Below are 18946 nucleotides of genomic sequence, written 5' to 3' on the forward strand. Positions count from 1 at the left end.
TTGTGCGTTTTCTGCACAGTCAATTTGAAATAATTTCCTGTTATTGAATAAAGGGATGGAAGTCATTTAGTTTTTTAAATGGGACGAATCCAAAAACTAGTTGACAGATTAATTTAGTAAACAATTCGTCTCGGCCGGACTAAGATTTGAATTTCAAAACCTGCAAGACTCAGAAGGCCCATTCAAAATTTGCGCAGGAATTTTTTAGTTGTTAGTTGCAGCCCGAGTTCAAGTTTTCCTTTCTCGAGTTACCCAAATGGCGTGATGTATCATAGACGGAAAAAAAATAAATAAAAAAAATGAATACATAGCCCGGTATCGTGAGATCGTTATCGACCCAACACAGGTATCGGAATTGTTTTTTGTATCACGATATCGCTTAATCCAGCAAATCCAAACAAATGTGAATTTTGAGGTTCCGCTGCAGCGTGTGTGAGGTCCACCGTGAACCCGCCCCTCTGATTGATGATGGTCGACCATTTTACCCGGCCGAGACGTCGTGTTGACTCTGCGTGTAAGCGGATCTTTACAAGCGAGACCCCCGAAGAGATATGACTCGAGCGAATGTGGCGCGTCTCTTTGGGGGTGCTCTCATTGGGCGGCGTGACCTTTTTGGTACGTGGGGGAGCGCGGGGGAGGCCACCAGCGGTCCGTAGCACGCCGGCCTGCTATCTATGAAAAGGGCAAACTGGTATATTAACTCTGTGTGACAAGAAACGTTACAGGAGGGTCAAAAAAAAATGTGATGCCCAGCTCATGTAGACAATCAAAAAAGCTCACTGCTTTATCACCCCCCCCGTCCCCAGCTCTGCCGTCTGATAGGTTGGAGTTTATTTATACAAGCGGCGGGGGAATTGTCATCTTATCTCAGCCATTTGTCAGCTGTGCGACAAGAGCTATTTGAAAAGACAACAACGAGGCTTAGCGTCATCAGCGGCTGGCCAGTGAGTCTGAAAAGAACGCCGTAAGCGCCGACTTGGGCCAAACTAGTATAATACATCAGTGGTAATAATAATAATTCGCAAACCTTATGGGTCCAGGGACCTCATTACAAGGACCCCCCTCAATTAAACATAACTACCACTCAGTTGAAAACGTAACATGAGAATTAACGGAAATAAACCAGGAATTGACTACATTTAATGGGAACTTAAAGAGGGAGCTTGCAAAATCACTTTTTGACATATTTGTTGAAACTCTCAGTCTAAACCTGACAGTAAAATTATCTGTGGGAAAAAAAAAATCAGAGCCATTAGCTTGGGCTTCAGGAGCTTAGCCCAACTGCCACTAAATGACATTGGAAAGACAAAGTTGCCTACTTTTGAGAATAAAGTCAGAATGTTCCGATAACAAATTCTGATTTTATTGGAGGAAAAAAAAAAAAAGTTATATTGAGACAATAATAATCTTTACATCACCAGAGGTTTCTCACTTTTTTTCTTGTTGTTGTGGGCCACATCGTAGTTATGGTTTTCCTTACAGGGCTGTTATGACTGTGAACCCATATAAATGCATGATCGCCTCATATTACATTTTCAGTTTTGCCAACAGAAGCCAGTGAAAATTGTTTGTTCGACTATTATTCGATTTATTTTAAAATTGGCATTGGTAACAAGAATTGCCTGCAATATCTCAATGTTATTAAAAGTGAAGATAATTGGCAATTTTGGTATTCTAGGAGGAAACATGAAGTCGACGCACATGATTTGCGTTTACGGGCCATGTAAAAGCATGTGGCGAGCCGGATACGGCCCCTGGGCCTTGAGTTTGACGCCTGTGCTTTACAAGAACAAAGATGTATTTGGTCTGGATTAAAAGTCGTAATCTTAATAGAATAAAGTTGTAAAATAGTTGTAATATTTTGATATTAAAGAAGAGGTAAGTCATATTTAACAATTGAATTAATTCTAGCATAAACGTCTGACAACATGACTCTCAAATGCACACTAACTTTCTGCCTTGTTTGAACATTTATTTCAGTTATTTTTTTGCGTACCACTAGAGGGGGAGCCTACGTACCACTAGTGGTACCGTAGTCGCTTCAAATTTGGTAGCAATTAGGACAAATTTGTTTTTGAAGGACACTGGAAATGGCCGAAATGAGCCTTAAATGGCCGCTTCAAAGCTGAAAGCCAGACTTCCTGTGACTTTTTGGTCATGGCGTTTTTGAAACTTTTTTTTTTTTTGTGGGTGACTTTTATCTCGCTTCCCCTGGTTTCCTTCCATTTGCCGCACCCAACTTTCTTCCCCCATGTCGCGTTATCTTGTTCTCGTTGCCATTTCCTCCCCCGGCGCTTTGTTTCTTCCAATAATAAGCGGCTCGCCATTTAATTCCAGTCTGTTTATTATTAGAACTCGGACGATTGAATCACGTTTTTGGGGAGCCTCAAGATGGCTGAAAATGTACTGCATTTTCGGGGTCCGCATCACGACGCCCCTAAACTCACTCAGTAGGGACCCCTCCCCCCCAAGTGCTAATAAAACAGTGTTTTGGAAAAATCCCGCAAAAAGTATATCGACTGAAGTAATAGTGATCTCGTCTCAATTTTCTCCCAAATGTATAAGTGAAAATCTGAAATGTGAATTGTAGTTAAACACAAAGTTATTATTCTGTTATATGAAGGGCAACAGGTTAAGTGGACCTCCTGCCAGCTGGTGGCAGAGTGTTAAGTGTGTTTGGGGGGGGGGGGGGGGGGGGGGGGTCTATCGACTTAGATAGAAACTCTCATTACTTTTCCCCCCTGTATTCTGAGCAAATTCCAAAGTACCACGTTTACCTTCTTGGACTAATAGGACGTTTTTTTTTTTTTTTTTTGGGGGTTGGTAGTATAAAGAGACCCGAGCCATGCCGTGAATAGCGAAAATCGGCGAGTAGTTGACGGGCCCTTCCAAAAGGTTTATAATTACCTATAGATGCCACAAGATGGCGGCAAAGCACCACTTTTGTTTCATTGAAGCTCCTCAACTGACTTCAACATAGTTCCTTGGCACCAAGATGGCACTTGATACCTTTACTGTCATAGCACTACGGTGGACCCCCACATATTTGCGGTTTGGCATTCGCAAATGTAGCTAGTTGCAGATTTGTTTTTTTTAACCTATCCCCCATTATTCATGGAACCCTCACTTATTTGCAATTTTTGACCCAATCCCCTTCTTTTTTACATTATTTTTTTGCTGGGATTTTTTTTCTTTCATGACAATTGCATGTCAATGATTCGCAGATTTACGCTATTCACAGTCTTGTGCGGTGCCATCCCCCTTCGAATAGCAAATTCATATGTGATTATTCAGTAGTTACATTTTTTTTTGTATTGTTGCAATTTTTCAAAGAAAAGTTGTTACCTTCAGAGACTTTCTTTTGAAAGAAAATCCTTATTGAGATAGTCACAAAATAAAAATGCAATCTTACAATGCTTGAGTATTTTTTTCTGCGGAATGTTGTATATATATATATATATATATATATATATATATATATATATATTTTTTAGGAAGAAATTCTTTATCCTCTGACGGTTATGACTTTTCATGTTAAGGACAGAACATTCTTACAATATTATTGTCGCGTTGTTCTCTTGAGAAAATACTTTTGTTTTTGCAACCCGCAAAGAGAAGTGAGGGAAAAACCGTTGAGTTGTCGTCATAAGCGCTTTAAAATGTTGCGTACGGAAAAAAGTTTTTGTCTCTTGCTCCAGAAGCACTTTTATAGGTCATCGTGAAGGCCGCTGTTGTTTTGGGGGAAAACGCAAGAGTGTGTCAACCTGTGGGAGTGGACGCTTTTAAAGGTTAACCTGTTGGAACATTTACAGATCCGCGGCGCTTTAATTGTTGCTTGAAAGCGCATGGAGGATAAAGTGACTACTCGAGTGCACTCGACCTCGCCCTCCGCAATAAACTTTACCCAACCTCTGACCCGCACGCCCCTACCGCGACTCCCAAGTGAAACTCCAACTCAGGCGAACGGAGTCATCCGTTTATGGTGCTCCCACACCTCTCCGCTCGTTCCACTCCGCATCTCATGTGATGCCAACGGGCTGCTCATTTTTATACTGACGTTATGCGAAACTATGGCTGCTCTGTACACAGATGTGAACAGTAGCAAGAATAGTCGGCAATAATGTATGTAACATAAAATAGGCATGTATTGATGAAATAAACTCCAGCAATGCTATCTGTGCATTAATTAGAAATACTATATGGATATGTAAATGTGAACAGCAACAAGACGAGTCACTAGTCAGCAACGTTATAGGAAGTTAAAAAAAAACAACCTACATGTATCAATAAATAATTGAGAATGAAATAAATGACGTGGAAACATTTGCGTCCACGTTGTTTGCAAAGTCTCAAGTTGTGGGCGTGTCGTTGGGCTAAAACGACGACAATAGAGTACTGTGCTGGCCGCGTCAAGGTTAGAGCCGTGTCCTGCCGCATTTGGCTTGAAGGACCTCTCTTATCTATTAACTTGGCCGCGGAACACACACATGCAGACTCACGGGGGGGGCGGAAGGATGGGGGGGGGAAAGAGAAACACTAATCATCTCCCATCGCACCAAGGTCATATCCCTCATTTGAGCAGCTCCAAAAAATTTTTTAAAAGTACCCAATTAAAGTCAGCAAACATGTACGGAAGTCACACGGAGTTTATAATGAGACATTCCAAAGCCAAACAAAATCCCTTTCCAGGACGCCGCGCGCTCGGATTTCCAAGCAATTGTTCGCGTCGGAGGTGATGGAAATAGAAGGAAAGTGTTGTCCCCGCCATTGAAGCAATTGGAGGCCCTTAGAAGGCCGGGACTTTTTTTTCCCACTTGTTCCACCAGAAAATACACAATCTTACAAGAAAAAAACCCTGGGATTTCTTGAAAGAGAGGAAAAAAAAAATATTCTAAACTTAAGAAAAGTCATTTCTTCTGGCAGAATAAATACATATATATATTTATTTTTTTTGTTGTTGCAAAAATTCAACATTCTCACAAGATTGCAACTTTATTTCCCCTTAAAACTATACTTTACATTACATTTTTAATGGGGGGGTAATTCAAATGCATTAGCTTAAGGTTATGAATTTTATTCTTGAACAAAATTAAACTATACTAAACTATTGTTGTAATATCACCGCCTTTTTCTTAAAAATAATCAACCACGAGTCAAATGAGAATAAAGGTGTTTTTTAAAAAATATATATTTTTAAAGAAAACAAATTGTCGAAATCTCACTAGAAAAAAAAAGTCAGACTCATGACGCACTCTTTTGAGGTTGAAGTGGGATTTTTCCTACAGAAAAAAAAAATGTTTTTAAATGAAATAAAGTTAAGAAATAATTCAACTTTATTCTCTGAAAATATTGGAATTTTTTCCTCCCCCCAAAAAAGTCTATTTTTCTTAAAATAAAGAATTATTAGAAAAAATTGTCCTTTTTTAGTAAGATTCTGCCTTTTTCCTAGTAAAATAACTTCATTGTAACGCCCCCCCAAAACATACATCATTTGCTCTTAAATTTTTTTTCTCCTAGAAATAGTTTACTTTTTTTTCCCATGAAAAAATTATTGGAAATATAAAAATCATAAAACATTCATTCGTTTATATCTAAAATAATAATTTATTCTCATAAGATTGTTTCTTTTTTCCTGATAAGATTACGATTTATTTCAACAAAATAATCCTTGCTCTTGAAAAACGTTTTTCTCAACAGTATATTATGACCTTTTTCCTTAAAATACAACTGTTCTTAAGAATTACAGTAAAAGAAAATGATTTCGTTATACAGTTTTTTTTAATTTAAATGTTGCAACCTTAAAATTGTTTTGAGAAAAAAGTAATCTCAACAAACACGTAATCCTGTGATGATAAAGCGGTATATTTTTCCTAAAAAAAGAAAATTCATAAGAAAACAGTATTTTTTCATTGTTATTATTTATGTATTCATTTGTTTGGGTGAAAAAGTTGTGCCTTTAAGACATGAAGTCAATGAACTTTTAGTAACGAAGCAATTTGACGTTCCTAATGAGGTGAAGGCGGCGACTACACGTGGAGGTCATGAGGTCACATTGCTACGCGTCGCGTCCTTCGTGGGATGGAAAGCTTTTTGGCCTCAGAGTTGTGTTGCCAATGAACTGACCCGGTACGCTGCTTGTGGAGTCCTCAGCTGACGTTTTCATCCAAATCTGCCTGCCTGTGACCATAAATGGTCAATGATTCAAAGGCCCGACTATGGAAATGTCTTGACTCACGAGGAAGCAAAAAAAGCCGACCGAAACCCAACAAAAGAAGTTTGACCCCGGATGTGCACCTTGAAGTCTGGCTTTCCGCGCCTCGCCTGACCCGAAAACCCAGTCAGCAAAGACCCGGTTGCAGTAATCCGCAGCAGATGTTCGGTGGCGTGAAGATTTTGTCGATTCAGTGAATCGGGAATGTGCACGCTCACCGGACTCGCGACACAAGCGTCGCCTATGACAACAGCTGGTGTCAGGGAGTCTCGGGGATCAAGTGGGACACTGCCGGGAAGGGCCCATTGTTGCAAGCGTGTTGGGGCCTTCTCTGCTTGTCTTAAGGGTCTCTCAAAATAAAGATAGGCGTTTCATCCTATTTGAATAGCTCGGCGCGGGTCCGATAGATGAGTAAGATACCTTTAATGTGTTAGCCTTCCTTTTAAGTTGAAAAAAAAATGTGACTTAATTCTACTCTGATAGCCAACATACATCAATATGTTTTTGCAACTTTGTTTGTAAAATATTCAATGCCGTGAACTCGTGTGTTGACGTTATTAAAGCAGACCCGGTGGAGACGGACCCCGCTTGCAGACCCGCTGGGTCTCACTCCCATAAGATAAGAGCAAAGGTGACCAAGGTGATGTTTGGCGCGGCGCTTCAGTCCGGCGCACCCCTCCCACCGCTACGCACCCCGCAGTTGCTAAGTTCCTTTGTTTGTGTGCTGCTCTCTCCACTGGCATGAGTGGTGCGGATCAAGTTACATGTGGGAATGAGTTGGAGTGTTAGCTCAGCGCTTCCTTTGTCCCCTCAGCTGGGAATCTCGGTGCTTTTACACAAAATCTCAACATGGACCACTTGAACAACTTTGGAGTTCACCACAGTCATGGACTATACACACGTACTGTACATACAGTACATTAACATTTTTAGCATTATTTGCAGTATGCCTCAATTTCATTCTTTGTTCAAGATATTAACATAAAAGAACACATTGAGGACTTTCCTCTGGGAGAAATTACATCTTAAGATTCTCTTTTCCTAGCATTTCGGGGTTAAAAGAGTGCATTTTTGTGATGATGCGGTAAATTGAAAAAGAAAATTGAATACTCATATTTGGGCTGTGGTCATATTTGGTCATTCACTTTTTTTTCAACAACGAAAAACGAGTATCGGATCTGATCGGACTGGATCTAAAATCTCAGATTTGACCACTCTTATACAAGCGGTCTATTCCATGCTCCGCTCCAGCACTTTGATCCAGCAACGGTTGGCGGGCACGGAGGGCCCACGTGATCACAACAACAGATTGCTAAGGTGCTACCATTGCAGCAAGGAGTAAGAGTGAATTTTGCTTGCTTAAAGTCGTTTATTGACACTTCAATTGAAGTTTGCTGTAAAACTAAACAAACATTACAAAAGAATTCCACCTGTTGAATGTTCAAATACATCACAGACTTTTTGTTTCTTCGTTTTTGTTCACACAAAGCTAACACAATGAATGGGAAAAACACCACTGACGAGCTAACTAAAATTAGCATCGAACTCGCGGCACTTACATCTCTCAAAATAATGAATATTGTTCCATAAACGTTGTATAAACACAAACAGGCAATGTATTCGTCAAACTCTGTGAAAAACGAGTTGTTATAATATTCGATTGTGACTTCTACTTGTGTGTAAGTGTGTATCAGTGTGTGTGTTTGTGTAACAAAGGAAACAAAGGATAATGAAGCTTTACAGATGACACATCTGCTTATTTGCCATTGATCACCTGGTGCATCGTCGACTCGATTAATTGGGTGCAGCGCCTACAAAACGCTTACGACGGCTTACAAAACATCCCTGAGTGATGCTCTCATCTCCCTGCCGATTTCCCTAACGTGGTTTTTCTTTCTCTACCTCTTCCCTTTTTATTCAGCTCGCCGCCATACATTGAAATTCCCTGCTAGTGAGCGCCCAAGTTTAAAAGTTCAAATGTGGGGAAAAAAACCCAAAGAAAGTCTAAAAGTTAACAAACGATGTGTTTGGTGTTGTCCACAGGTCCGAACGCTCTTTGTCAGCGGGCTGCCACTCGATATCAAGCCACGGGAGCTTTATCTCCTCTTCAGACCATTTAAGGTATGTTTGGATGTTTCCAGTGCGCGGATGAGCGAGGGCTATTTTTAGCAGCTGTTCTTTCCAGACGTCAATCGGAGCGGCCATTAGTAGTGATGAAATAAAGGGCAACGGAAAGTCGCCCGAGGTTCAAGTGTGTGGGTTTCGAGAGCCGAGGTTCAGTCGTGTCTTGACAATTTGTAGCGATTGTAATCCTGACATTGTCGTGTTCTTGGTTTCAGGGCTATGAAGGTTCCTTGATAAAGCTCACCTCCAAACAGGTAGGCTTGGGTATTGCATTGATGAAAATTTGAATCTTTGACAATTTAGTGCCGTCCAACTGTCTAACGATACGTGGTTCAAATTTGGGAGCAGTTGAACAAAATTTGTAGGGCAAGTTGGTCTTTGTTGTACCTTTGGAAATGGCCAAAATGACCTTAAAATGTTGGTGGTATTCGGCTCAACACGACACTAGCGTGGAAACAACAAGTTACCACATCGGTAGCCCACAAACAAATGAACGTTTTTAATGCTCAAGATGCTTTTCAAACCTGTCCTACCAGCAATATTTTTTTTGTTTGTTTGTTTTTTAAAGCACACAGTCGTTTACATGTCTGTTTACATGAGACGCCTCTGTAAGCAGCGGAGGCTCGAGTCGCCATTAGGTCACCAACGAGTCTCCAGGTCAGGTCTAACTTCTATGATGAATAAAGTTCTCTCGTTGTCGGCGCATTATTGGACATAATATGGCGATGAAGCTTCACATTGTGTCGCCGCCCTTGTTCCTCGCCCGCCATTCCGCGGTCCCGCTACCTCTGGTATGAATCCATTAAGGCCAGCGGCGATCTGGGTTAGCGTCGACTAACGACTTGAGGCTAACCCCCGATTTGTGCCCCTTTATCCAGTCAAGCTTATTAATAGCTAGTGGACCGATACAGCGCCATGCTGGCCAGCGTTATTGTCGAACCCTGAGAGATTTCTTCTTTTTTATTTCCCTCAATTTGTCTGATTGTTACATTTGTTTGATGATTTTAAACACGAAAGTGGGGAAACAATGCAAAAAATATTACAATTTGAGAAGGGGACAAATACATTTTCACAGCACCGTCGTTAGCCTCGAAACTCCCACTGATGTGTTGAACTAGAGTATTTCTACGACCTACCTGGCATTTCTTATCTTAAGCTAAACGTACGCCTGTCCTCATACCTTGTCAAGATCTTTAAGAGAAAGCGCTTGAAGCAAGTGACATGCTCTCCCACAAAAACTGCCTGGTAAGAAGAAACGTCTCGGCAGACAGCGCAAGCGTATTTTGTTTTGATTCGAGATCTTTCATCTCGGTTAGATTTGCGTTTTTGCAGCGTGCTATAAGAATAGACAACTTAGATGAAATAGTCAGGCAATGTCGAGACATTTCCTTATAAAGCAAGAGGCCCATCTCAGGCCCTTTCTATTTATATATTCCTCTTTTGCTCTTTTTTTTTTCTCTCTCCCCCCCCCCCCCCCCCCCCGCTCTCTTTCTTGCTCTCTGTTTTTTGAGTCCTCCCCTTTGCTCAGAATTCCCATAACCCCTGTTTTTCCAGATCACTTACAGCAGATCAACCCCACGGGATGTTTTCATTTCCCTTCATACCCATCAAACGATAACAAGCCAAATTGTTGTCTTACTTCCTTGTGCTCGCCTTTGACCATCAGTGTGTACTGGCTGCTCAGTCAAGATGCAAAAGTAGGATGTCAACTTTTCTTTGATACTCATTTTCATCTTGGTCCCGTCTCTCACACGCCGCTTCCATATTTGGGCAAAATGGGAGCGGAGAGATGAGCTCTGCCTTTCCCTCAGATTCCTAAACAGGCTCACTTGCCGGAGAGAACGAAAATCATTCAAAGGGGATTGTGGGTTAAATACAATTTCTGTTTTAAAACGCTTAGTACATAAGAGGAAAACCGCACACACTTGTCACTATACTACAAAGATGTTGTTCGTGGTGTTTTTCAACAAAAACCTGCCGTCCTCTGTTTTCCCCCAGTTTTCTAAACAGGGGAGCCGAAGAGAATACGACCAAACGAGGACTATGATTTCTGTTTTGAGGAACCTGTAATCTCTTAAAAAAAAAAGAGAAATTAACAAGAAAATGCTACTTCGACTGTTTCACTTACTTTCATAAACAGCCTCGAGCGCTGGAGAGAATGCAACGAAACACAATTGGGGTTGAGTCTTTTCTTTTCAATTCTCCACTGTTTCCCTCAGTTTGATAAACAGGCAAGAGCGCTGAAGACAATACAAGCGAACAGGGTGGGGGTTGAATATGTTTTGATTTTTTTTTTTTTTTGCCTTTTAAGGAACATGTCTATATCACTCCGACAGGAATGCCGAGTCAGTTTTGTGCCCTAAACCGTGTTTCTTTCTTTCCTCCCCAGCCGGTGGGCTTTGTCAGCTTTGACAGTCGATCAGAGGCGGAGGCTGCTAAGAATGCCTTGAACGTAAGTGTCACGCCCTCTCTGCCGGCTTCCCATCACGCGCAAAGTGCAGCCAAGACAAAAAAACAAAAACAAACCAAACATCTCCATATCATACACAGATGTACACGCGTGTTTACTGGGAGCAAAAAGCAGGGCAAGGTCAGCGACCGAAGTAAGCTCCGATTCCGCATGTAAAATACGAGATATCGATTTCGGGCTTACTTCGGAGCTCGTTATTACACAGTGTAACTAAGAGCGGCTTTCCATGAGATCTTTGTAAAACAAAGTCATGTTCTCACACACATTTGATATCCCGGCCCAAATTTCTCACAGGACTGTTTCCAAATCTGCCTTAATAAGATAACGCTCTTGACGGTATTGGAAAGCTATTTCTTTAAACTGCGTCATTCAGTGTGAAAAATGATTTCATTCACGTCTTGTTTTATCATGTCAAAAAAAAAAAAAATGCTTTTACGTAAACTCGTGGCAATTAGATGAAGAGGAGGCAACTTGCGACGAACCTTTGCATTTCCGATTTAACGTTAAGACTGACTGTTTTATTGTTTTTTTTTTCTGCGTCTCACTCTACACGCATCACAGTTAACAATGCTGAAAATTGACTTTCGATTACGTACATCTTGGGACTCGCCTTCACGATTTGGGTTGAACGATTCCGATTGAATTTAAAGACAGACTATTTTATAGATTTTTGTAATATATTTTTTTTAATTGTACACCAGTGACAAATCAAAGCTGGACTGCGATGCGGGCGCTGACGTCTGGCACGACGGCGGTTCGAACTCTTTGCGATAACATGTATTTTTTAAAAATTCAACTTTTTTTGGGGGGGAGGGGGGGCGTCCCGCTGTATTTCCTTTTTTAAATGCACCTCACGTTGTTTGTGAAATGTTGGCTTGTTCAGAATAATGACGCCAAGCAAACTTGTCCACATTTCAATATGCAGATACCGGCCCGTGGGATGCACACAAACAGTCTCAACTTTTGTTTTCTCTGAAAAGCATTTGCATATTTTCCTCGCCCTGTGCTCGTTTTTTTTTTTTTTTTTTTCCCTTTTCTTTTTTTTTTTGGGATCCGCACCAGGGATCATAAAGCTGTCAGGCTCCCCGCATGAGGAGGATTATTAACTGTCACAAAGGTGTAAAAAAAAAAAGAAAAAAAAAAGTTGTCTATTACAGGGAAAATGTAAAAGAATGATTAAACACGCCGGCTTAACATTAAATCTGAATTGCGAAGGTGAGTCGCAAGATGCGCCTGATTCATCCCACTTCGCTTTTTAGCATTAACTGTCGCAACAAGTGTAAAGAAGTTAACCATTACTCATCAAAATGTAAAATGTTTTAAGTTCGAATCACGAAAGTGAGTCGCAAAATGGGCCCGACTCATCTCGCCTCAATTTGTAGTGTTCAAAACTGCAGCAAGGGTGCAAAAAAGGTAACTATTACTAGTAAAATGGAGAAGAATTATAAAACACCTCGTTAAGACTAACATTACAGCTTACTTTTTTGACCATTCTTAACTGTCACGAGTGTAAAAAATTAACTTAAGAAGCTAAAAAAAACGGCAGTCACATCAGGTTCTAATTTTCATTTGCCAGTCGTCATCACGTTCGCCAAAACGGAATGTGACGCTAATCCACAACTGTGCCATTTATAACCGCACCCCCCCCCCCAACAAGATTGCTTTCTTTCCTGTACCTTGTAAGTAAAACAGAATGATAAAACAAAGTACATGAAAGCTCTTGTTGGACACCTGATCAACAATGCGGGCAAAAAATAGAAATGTCAAAGACCTCTGCGAAAACTCGCTCCTCAGTTATCTAAATTTGTTGGCGCTTCATTGCGACTTGAAGGCGCTCTCATTTATTTATAGCCCAAGAAAAGTAGCTGGTGAAACAAAGTGGGACTGAGGTTTGTGCAGTTGTAATGTAAAATATGCATGTCTTACACACTACTCCGCTCCCAGTTGAAGTTCGCTGTCAAACTAAACGTCAAACAAAGACAATTACTCGTCGTGTACTTACAACAATCAAGCACCTGTTTCAATGCTAACATAGAATGGAAAATGCCGTTGACATGCCAAGTATTAACATTGATAGTTGCGGTTTTGGCGCCCATTAAGAAGCGGATATTTAAACACAAATGCTGCATCAACACATGTTGACAGACAATATCACAGTGCTCACATGCATATATTCTTTGTCCTCGCCCCAAAAAAGTTTGATTGCAGCTGATTGAGTCACTGAGAATAGTTGACAATGTGAATATAGACAAATGAAGAAGATTGTTTGTTGTTGATTGTTTTTATGTGTGTGATTGTTCTCTTCTTCGTTTGAACTGTAGTATATTACAGACATAGTGCGCTCCGGTGGCCAAGGCGGGGACAACAGAAGGAACTGCAGAATGAATTGAATTGAAGCATTTAAGCTGCACAAACTATTTAATTACGTTATTACTCAGTTTTTATGAAGAACACAATTACAAAGTTCTATTTTCCTTATTAAACCCCCCCCCCCCCCCCACAAATGTTTTATTGGTTTTTTTTGGGGGGGTGCTGGAACAGATTAGTGGCTTGGTCACAGAACAAATTGAACTCGTATCCCAATGCACCACTGTATATTTTAAAAAAGGAAAAAAATAAAAAAAAATCTTTTGTCTCAGGGGGTCCGGTTTGATCCCGAGATCCCACAGACCCTCCGGCTGGAGTTTGCCAAGGCCAACACCAAGATGGCCAAGAACAAGCTGGTGGGCACTCCCAACCCCCCTCCATCCCAGCAGAGCCCCGGCCCACAGTTCATTAGCAGAGACCCATGTGAGTACCACCGTGGAACCGCTAGAGTCGAGAACAATTTGTTCGCCTTTTATTTTTCCCGTGGGAAATAAGGGAATGAATCCGTCCCAGGGTCACCCTGTCGCCGTCGTAAAAGCTTTATTAACTGTGCAGCCTTTTCTAGTCACAAGAGTGTGAAAATAATTGTAAATAGTAAAACGGGATTAAAATAATAAAGAAAAAAGGCATGAACAGATGGCGAGTCATCGTGCGACGTGAGCGCGACTTAGCTCACTTTCGCAAAGGTGAGTTGCGAGATGAGTTAACTGTTATTCAACAGTAAAACGGAATAAACGATGAAGCGCTTGACATTGCCTTAATTGCGAATCACAGAGGCACAATGAGAAGTACTTCACCGCTCAAAATTTAGCATTCTTCACTGTCGCACAAGTGTAATAATAATTGAAAAAAAAAAGTTAAAGTAAAATGCAAAAAAAAAAACAGTCATTGTTAGCTTTCATTAGGCACAATGGAAAGTTTAGTCAGAGGATGCATTGGACACAGATAACTTCTTAGTATTCTTTGTTGTCACTCAAGCGTACACATAACCACTCTTAATAAGAAAACGGGGGAAAAAAGCAAAAAAAAAAATCACGTAATTATCGAGTTACATAGCAAGGTAGGCTGAACGCGTCACACATGGTGTAAAACCAGTTTGTGTGTTATAAACAAAAACGACAAATCACGCATCATCTTAAATCGCTGCGGCGAATCGCGCAGCAGGATGTACAAAATGTAAAGGACGGTTCTCATCATAAGGTAAAAAACAAGCAAACAAGTAAAGAATTGTTTCACGAGATGATTATTTTGTCTGTTTTTCCCAAACATTTCAATTCTCTGCTGGGTATTTGCATTGCGAGCTCGCAGGTGTGTTTGCAGTGCGATAGCCCCCGGAAAGTTCAACATTTCCCCAGAAGCTTCCGGATTCCGCAGCCATCCTGCAATCGCTCTTTGCCGCATTCTTCTCCAATGAGCAAACAAAATACTCTTATCTGAAATATGTGGTGCCAGAGAAAGGGTGGGTGGGGGGAATAAGGAAGCCATTACTGACACCGTGCCGTCGTCACCATTGGAGAAATTGCCCCAAAAACATTTTGTGTTAAGCTTTTTTTTTTATTTATCCTGTTTTAATTGTTCTTTTATTACAGTGCAAGGTTACCAAGAGACAGTTTGCAATAGAAGTGCTCTCTTTTTCTTGATTTCCACTGTGCACCGACCGTCATCTCTCTTTTTCACTTAGCAGCTTTTTATGGCGCCCCTTGCAGTCATCGGACCTCCTCGCAGTATAATCACGTGAAAGCAAAAGGCTAGTTGTCAATCAAACAAACAAGCAGTGATAGTGGAGCTAATTTTAGAAAGACTTTTTATTTTTTTTAAATAACTGTTTTGTCACATTTCAGCCGCTTTACTCCCTATGGATTTTTCCTCGCAAAGTGATGGGATGCAAAACGTCTCTTTCGACCTGTGTCTCGTTTACGTGTCACTCGTAAAAGCGATTAACTTTCTACGCTTTATATAATTACAAAACAAATCTGACGCCATGACGACTTCCTGTCATTAAAGACAAAAAAAAGAGTTCGGACTGAATTATTGTCACGACGACTCTGTCAAAGTAAAAAAACAAAAAAACAGTTATAACTTAATTTATGTTTTTACTTTGAAGAGCCATTAATTTATGTTTACACTTTTTTCATAGCTGCAAGCGTGAAGAGAAATGAATCGCTGTTTAGCGCTCTAAGTTGTGAAAAATAAAAAACATTGACGAGTGGTCATGGGAAAATGTAAGAAGAATAAAACGGTCGTGACATTTTTATCTTTAATGACAATTGGTCGCTTTTGGAGTGCAAAAATGAAAACAAAATGTTTGGAACTTTTCTTTTGCCGTTGATGACAAATGATGTCATATATTGTAAGAAGAAGTCTCTTTTACTCATCAAACAACATACAAGTGTAACAGTCGCTCATAGTAAACACTCGGGAGCTTATTTTTGTCTCGTAATTGTGAAAAGTGTAAAACGGTCCAAACTCGATACCCGACGAGTCCATTTGGGATGCTCCACTCCCCCTCGCACCGCTGCAGACCACTCGGGGGACCGCCTCACTCCACGCCTCGTCTTCTTCTTTCCACAGATGAGCTCACAGTGCCCGCTCTCTATCCCAGCAGCCCAGACGTGTGGGCGTCATACCCACTGTACCCGGCGGAGCTGTCGCCGGCCCTCCCTCCCGCTTTCACCTACCCCTCCTCGCTCCACGCTCAGGTAACCACGGCGCACCCCCCTCCCCCACAGCGCACCCCCCACCCTCCGACAAGCCCCCGCGGCACCCACCACATCTGCCCCTTTCCCTCACCCTCAATCCACACACTTCTCTCCGTTATCGATCTTAAAAATGCCAATAGTGACTTGCAAATGGGGGCAGGTAAGACTTTGATTAGGGGGAGGCTTTTATTTCTACGTTTATTTGAGGGAGGTGTTTATTTTTCTTAATGTGAAGCAATGTTACCAATATATTACGCAAATGAAACTGGAATTTCATAAAAGTGCAGATTTTGTATTTATTTATTCATTTTTTTAAACCCGTGTGAACGGCAGAAAAAGGCGGCGTCTATTTGAGGGAGGCGTCTTGATAGGTGCTGCTGTTTTGAACGCGAGAACTGTAATTATAATTAGTGACGACCAGTTACTTTTCCTGATCGGGGGAAAGGGCGGCGTCAACTGGCAACTAATTGGGGCACGGCATCTGTGAGTTTCCCCTCATCATTTCAGCTCCTTCGTTAGCCCCCTCTTTTTCCCCGCCAGCCTTTTATCCCGTTTATCAAGCGCCTCTAATCTACAACGCTCCAGCGCGACTTCCCAATAGAGTTCATTATCGATCCCTTGCAATTTCTTCCCATGAAGCCCGTTCAGCCCGCGCTCTTTCTGCCCGGTCTTTCTCAGCGCAGGCCACATCAAGCGTATTTTTAGCACCAAAAGGCCCTCGCTATTTCGTCTGCGGGGTCTTTTATCTTTCCTCGCATTTCCATACCTGTGATGGCGCCGCGTCACCAGATGATGACAGCTCGAGAAATGCGTTTGAACGCTCAACGTTTCCTATTGTCTCCGTTTTAGATCCGCTGGCTCCCACCTGCAGATGGAAGTCCTCAGGGATGGAAGTCAAGGCAGTTCTGCTGAAGTATGTGTGAGTACCACGCCCTTGCACACAGCCAGAGGAACAAATGCCACATATGCAAATGGCAATTTCGACAATGGGCAGCAGCGTTCTACCTTGATTTACAAGTGCACCAATTTCATTTTTCCATGATTTATTTTTAATTTTTTTTTAACTTGACAAGTTACGCTGTTTAAAATGTAAGAGTAGTGCAAATATTCACTTTCTCAAAGTAATATAACTAGTTACATTTGATTACATTTTGAGTACTTCATTTTGAATGAATGCATCAACAGGACCCATAAATCATTATTTTGGAATCAACCACATACTGTATTTGTTCTTTATACTGATGACAAATCAGGATGAAATGTAAATTCATAATAGAAAAATGCGTTTGTAATATTATGTGAAAACATGATACCACGTTGACCTAATAATGACAAATGTGATCGCATTCCCATTCCTTTCAGTGGCGAAAGTTGATTTAAGGTTTAATCTACATGAGTAATACGATATAGATGTAGCTGTACATGAACAAATATTACACAAGCAGCTGTGGACAAAAGGCAGCAACAATAGGCAGTGGCGTGATATTTTGCAACTAGAATTTGACTCAGCTGTGATTGATGGTTAATTTTAACCATCGGGAAAAGAAGGTGTCCTCTCTTTAATTAAGACTGTTTACGTGCTGCTGTTTTGGCGAGCAACGGAGTGCTAGTATTACTTGAAATTTCTTTTAGCTGATTTTCCCTGAGACTAGCATGTACAGTATACCGTTAAGTTGTGCGTGTGCAAATACAAAACCACAAATCCCCCTGCCGGGTGGTGTATCCATGTCAGTCGACTGTGTGTGTGCGTGTGCGCGCCCGCGCGCGTGTGTGTGTGTGCGCGCGCCCGCACGCGTGTGTGTTTTGTTTTTGCACAAGGCGCCAGTCGCACTGTCACCAGAACCCTCCCGCCCTGAAAGACAGGAAGAAACATGTTCTCCAGACCCCTTAGGGGGCTGAGTGAGTGAGTGAGTGAGTGAGTGAGTGAGTGAGTGAGTTGGCAGTTAGCACAGAGGCTAACATTTCCCAAGGAATAAACAGGATCAGAAAATTCAACAGGAGTTCAAAAAAATACAAATGAATCAATTATTTGTTTATCTGTTTTTTTTACCTTTTGTTGCAAATTATTGTTTGGTCAAAATTGGTCTTAAAATAACATTAGTTAAGTGTCACTTGGTATAAAAATAATCTTTTGAAAAATGATTAGAATAATAAGAAAATAACATGGTTTCAATGAAATAAATCCAAAACACTTAAAAAATGCTTTTATTTGAATGATCACAACATATGCAAATATGTTACACAACAATAACATAAATGTATCCCTTTTCAAATCAATCAAATAGAAAGTGATCGATAGATTCATTGTTAATTCTTCCCGATCCAACCGCCCTTGAGCCCTTCCGACAGGAACAGGCACCACCCCGTGGTGCGCACTGTTTGCCGAGCTGAATTGTAGTTGACGTGCATGCTGCAGCAGCATGCGGGTGCCTTCGCAGACGACCTCCTAGTGGACATTAATGCCTAGTCAACTGAAGGGAGAGGTAATCCGCATTTTCCATTTGACAAAACATGACCGTTGGGGCAGGGCTAGAAGGATAGCGCAGACCCGTACGTGTATTTAGTCTGGCCACTGGCCCCGAGGAGCTTTTGAAAAGCAGTGGATCCTGCGCAATGTTGGACCAACTCCCATCGGAGAGCGGTGGGCCAGCTGGGGTCCCCTTCGAAAAACGAAGCGGGACTTTGTTCCCTCCCCCCAACCCGGGGTCTAGTCCAAGCGCACCGTCCCCCGCGTCTGCTCTCAGCAGCCAGATACATGTCAGCTGCCGCATTGATCACCGGCTATTGCTGCTGCGTGAGAAACACGGCCAGGGCCTAAGGGCTTTTCTCCAGATTACGGGGGCTTCGGGTGGGCCGGGCCCCCCTTCAAAATGTTGTGCAGGTGGAGGCCACCGGTTGTGTTTATTCAACTGAAAACGTGACGAAAACAAGTTTTCCAGTTCTAAGAGAGACAACAAAACAAACCCTTACCTTAATCATTACTCTTACGCTAGCCCTAACCCCAACACTTAGTTTAACATTAACTCCGATGCTAAACCTTAGCCTTGGCCGTACCGTTAGCCTAACAACAACCTT

The 18946-nt window shown here is 41.6% G+C and overlaps 1 protein-coding gene across 4 annotated transcripts in view; it reads left to right on the plus strand.

Annotated features, from left to right (window-relative positions):
- The window catches only part of LOC133472867 (RNA-binding protein with multiple splicing-like), a 28722-nt gene that overhangs the window by 3415 nt on the left and 6361 nt on the right, over positions 1 to 18946 (plus strand). The window contains exons 2-7 of one of the 4 annotated variants that reach the window (XM_061764350.1): positions 8255 to 8332; positions 8551 to 8589; positions 10725 to 10787; positions 13445 to 13595; positions 15744 to 15871; positions 16721 to 16790. In XM_061764350.1, coding sequence (XP_061620334.1) covers positions 8255 to 8332; positions 8551 to 8589; positions 10725 to 10787; positions 13445 to 13595; positions 15744 to 15871; positions 16721 to 16783 — 522 coding nt within the window. In that variant the 3' untranslated portion in view covers positions 16784 to 16790. The remainder of the gene's footprint in view (positions 1 to 8254; positions 8333 to 8550; positions 8590 to 10724; positions 10788 to 13444; positions 13596 to 15743; positions 15872 to 16720; positions 16791 to 18946) is intronic. The other 3 variants (XM_061764351.1, XM_061764352.1, XM_061764353.1) reach the window with 3 other exon arrangements.

This window comes from Phyllopteryx taeniolatus, chromosome 23 (genome assembly GCF_024500385.1).
Source record: "Phyllopteryx taeniolatus isolate TA_2022b chromosome 23, UOR_Ptae_1.2, whole genome shotgun sequence".
NCBI lineage: Eukaryota > Metazoa > Chordata > Actinopteri > Syngnathiformes > Syngnathidae > Phyllopteryx > Phyllopteryx taeniolatus.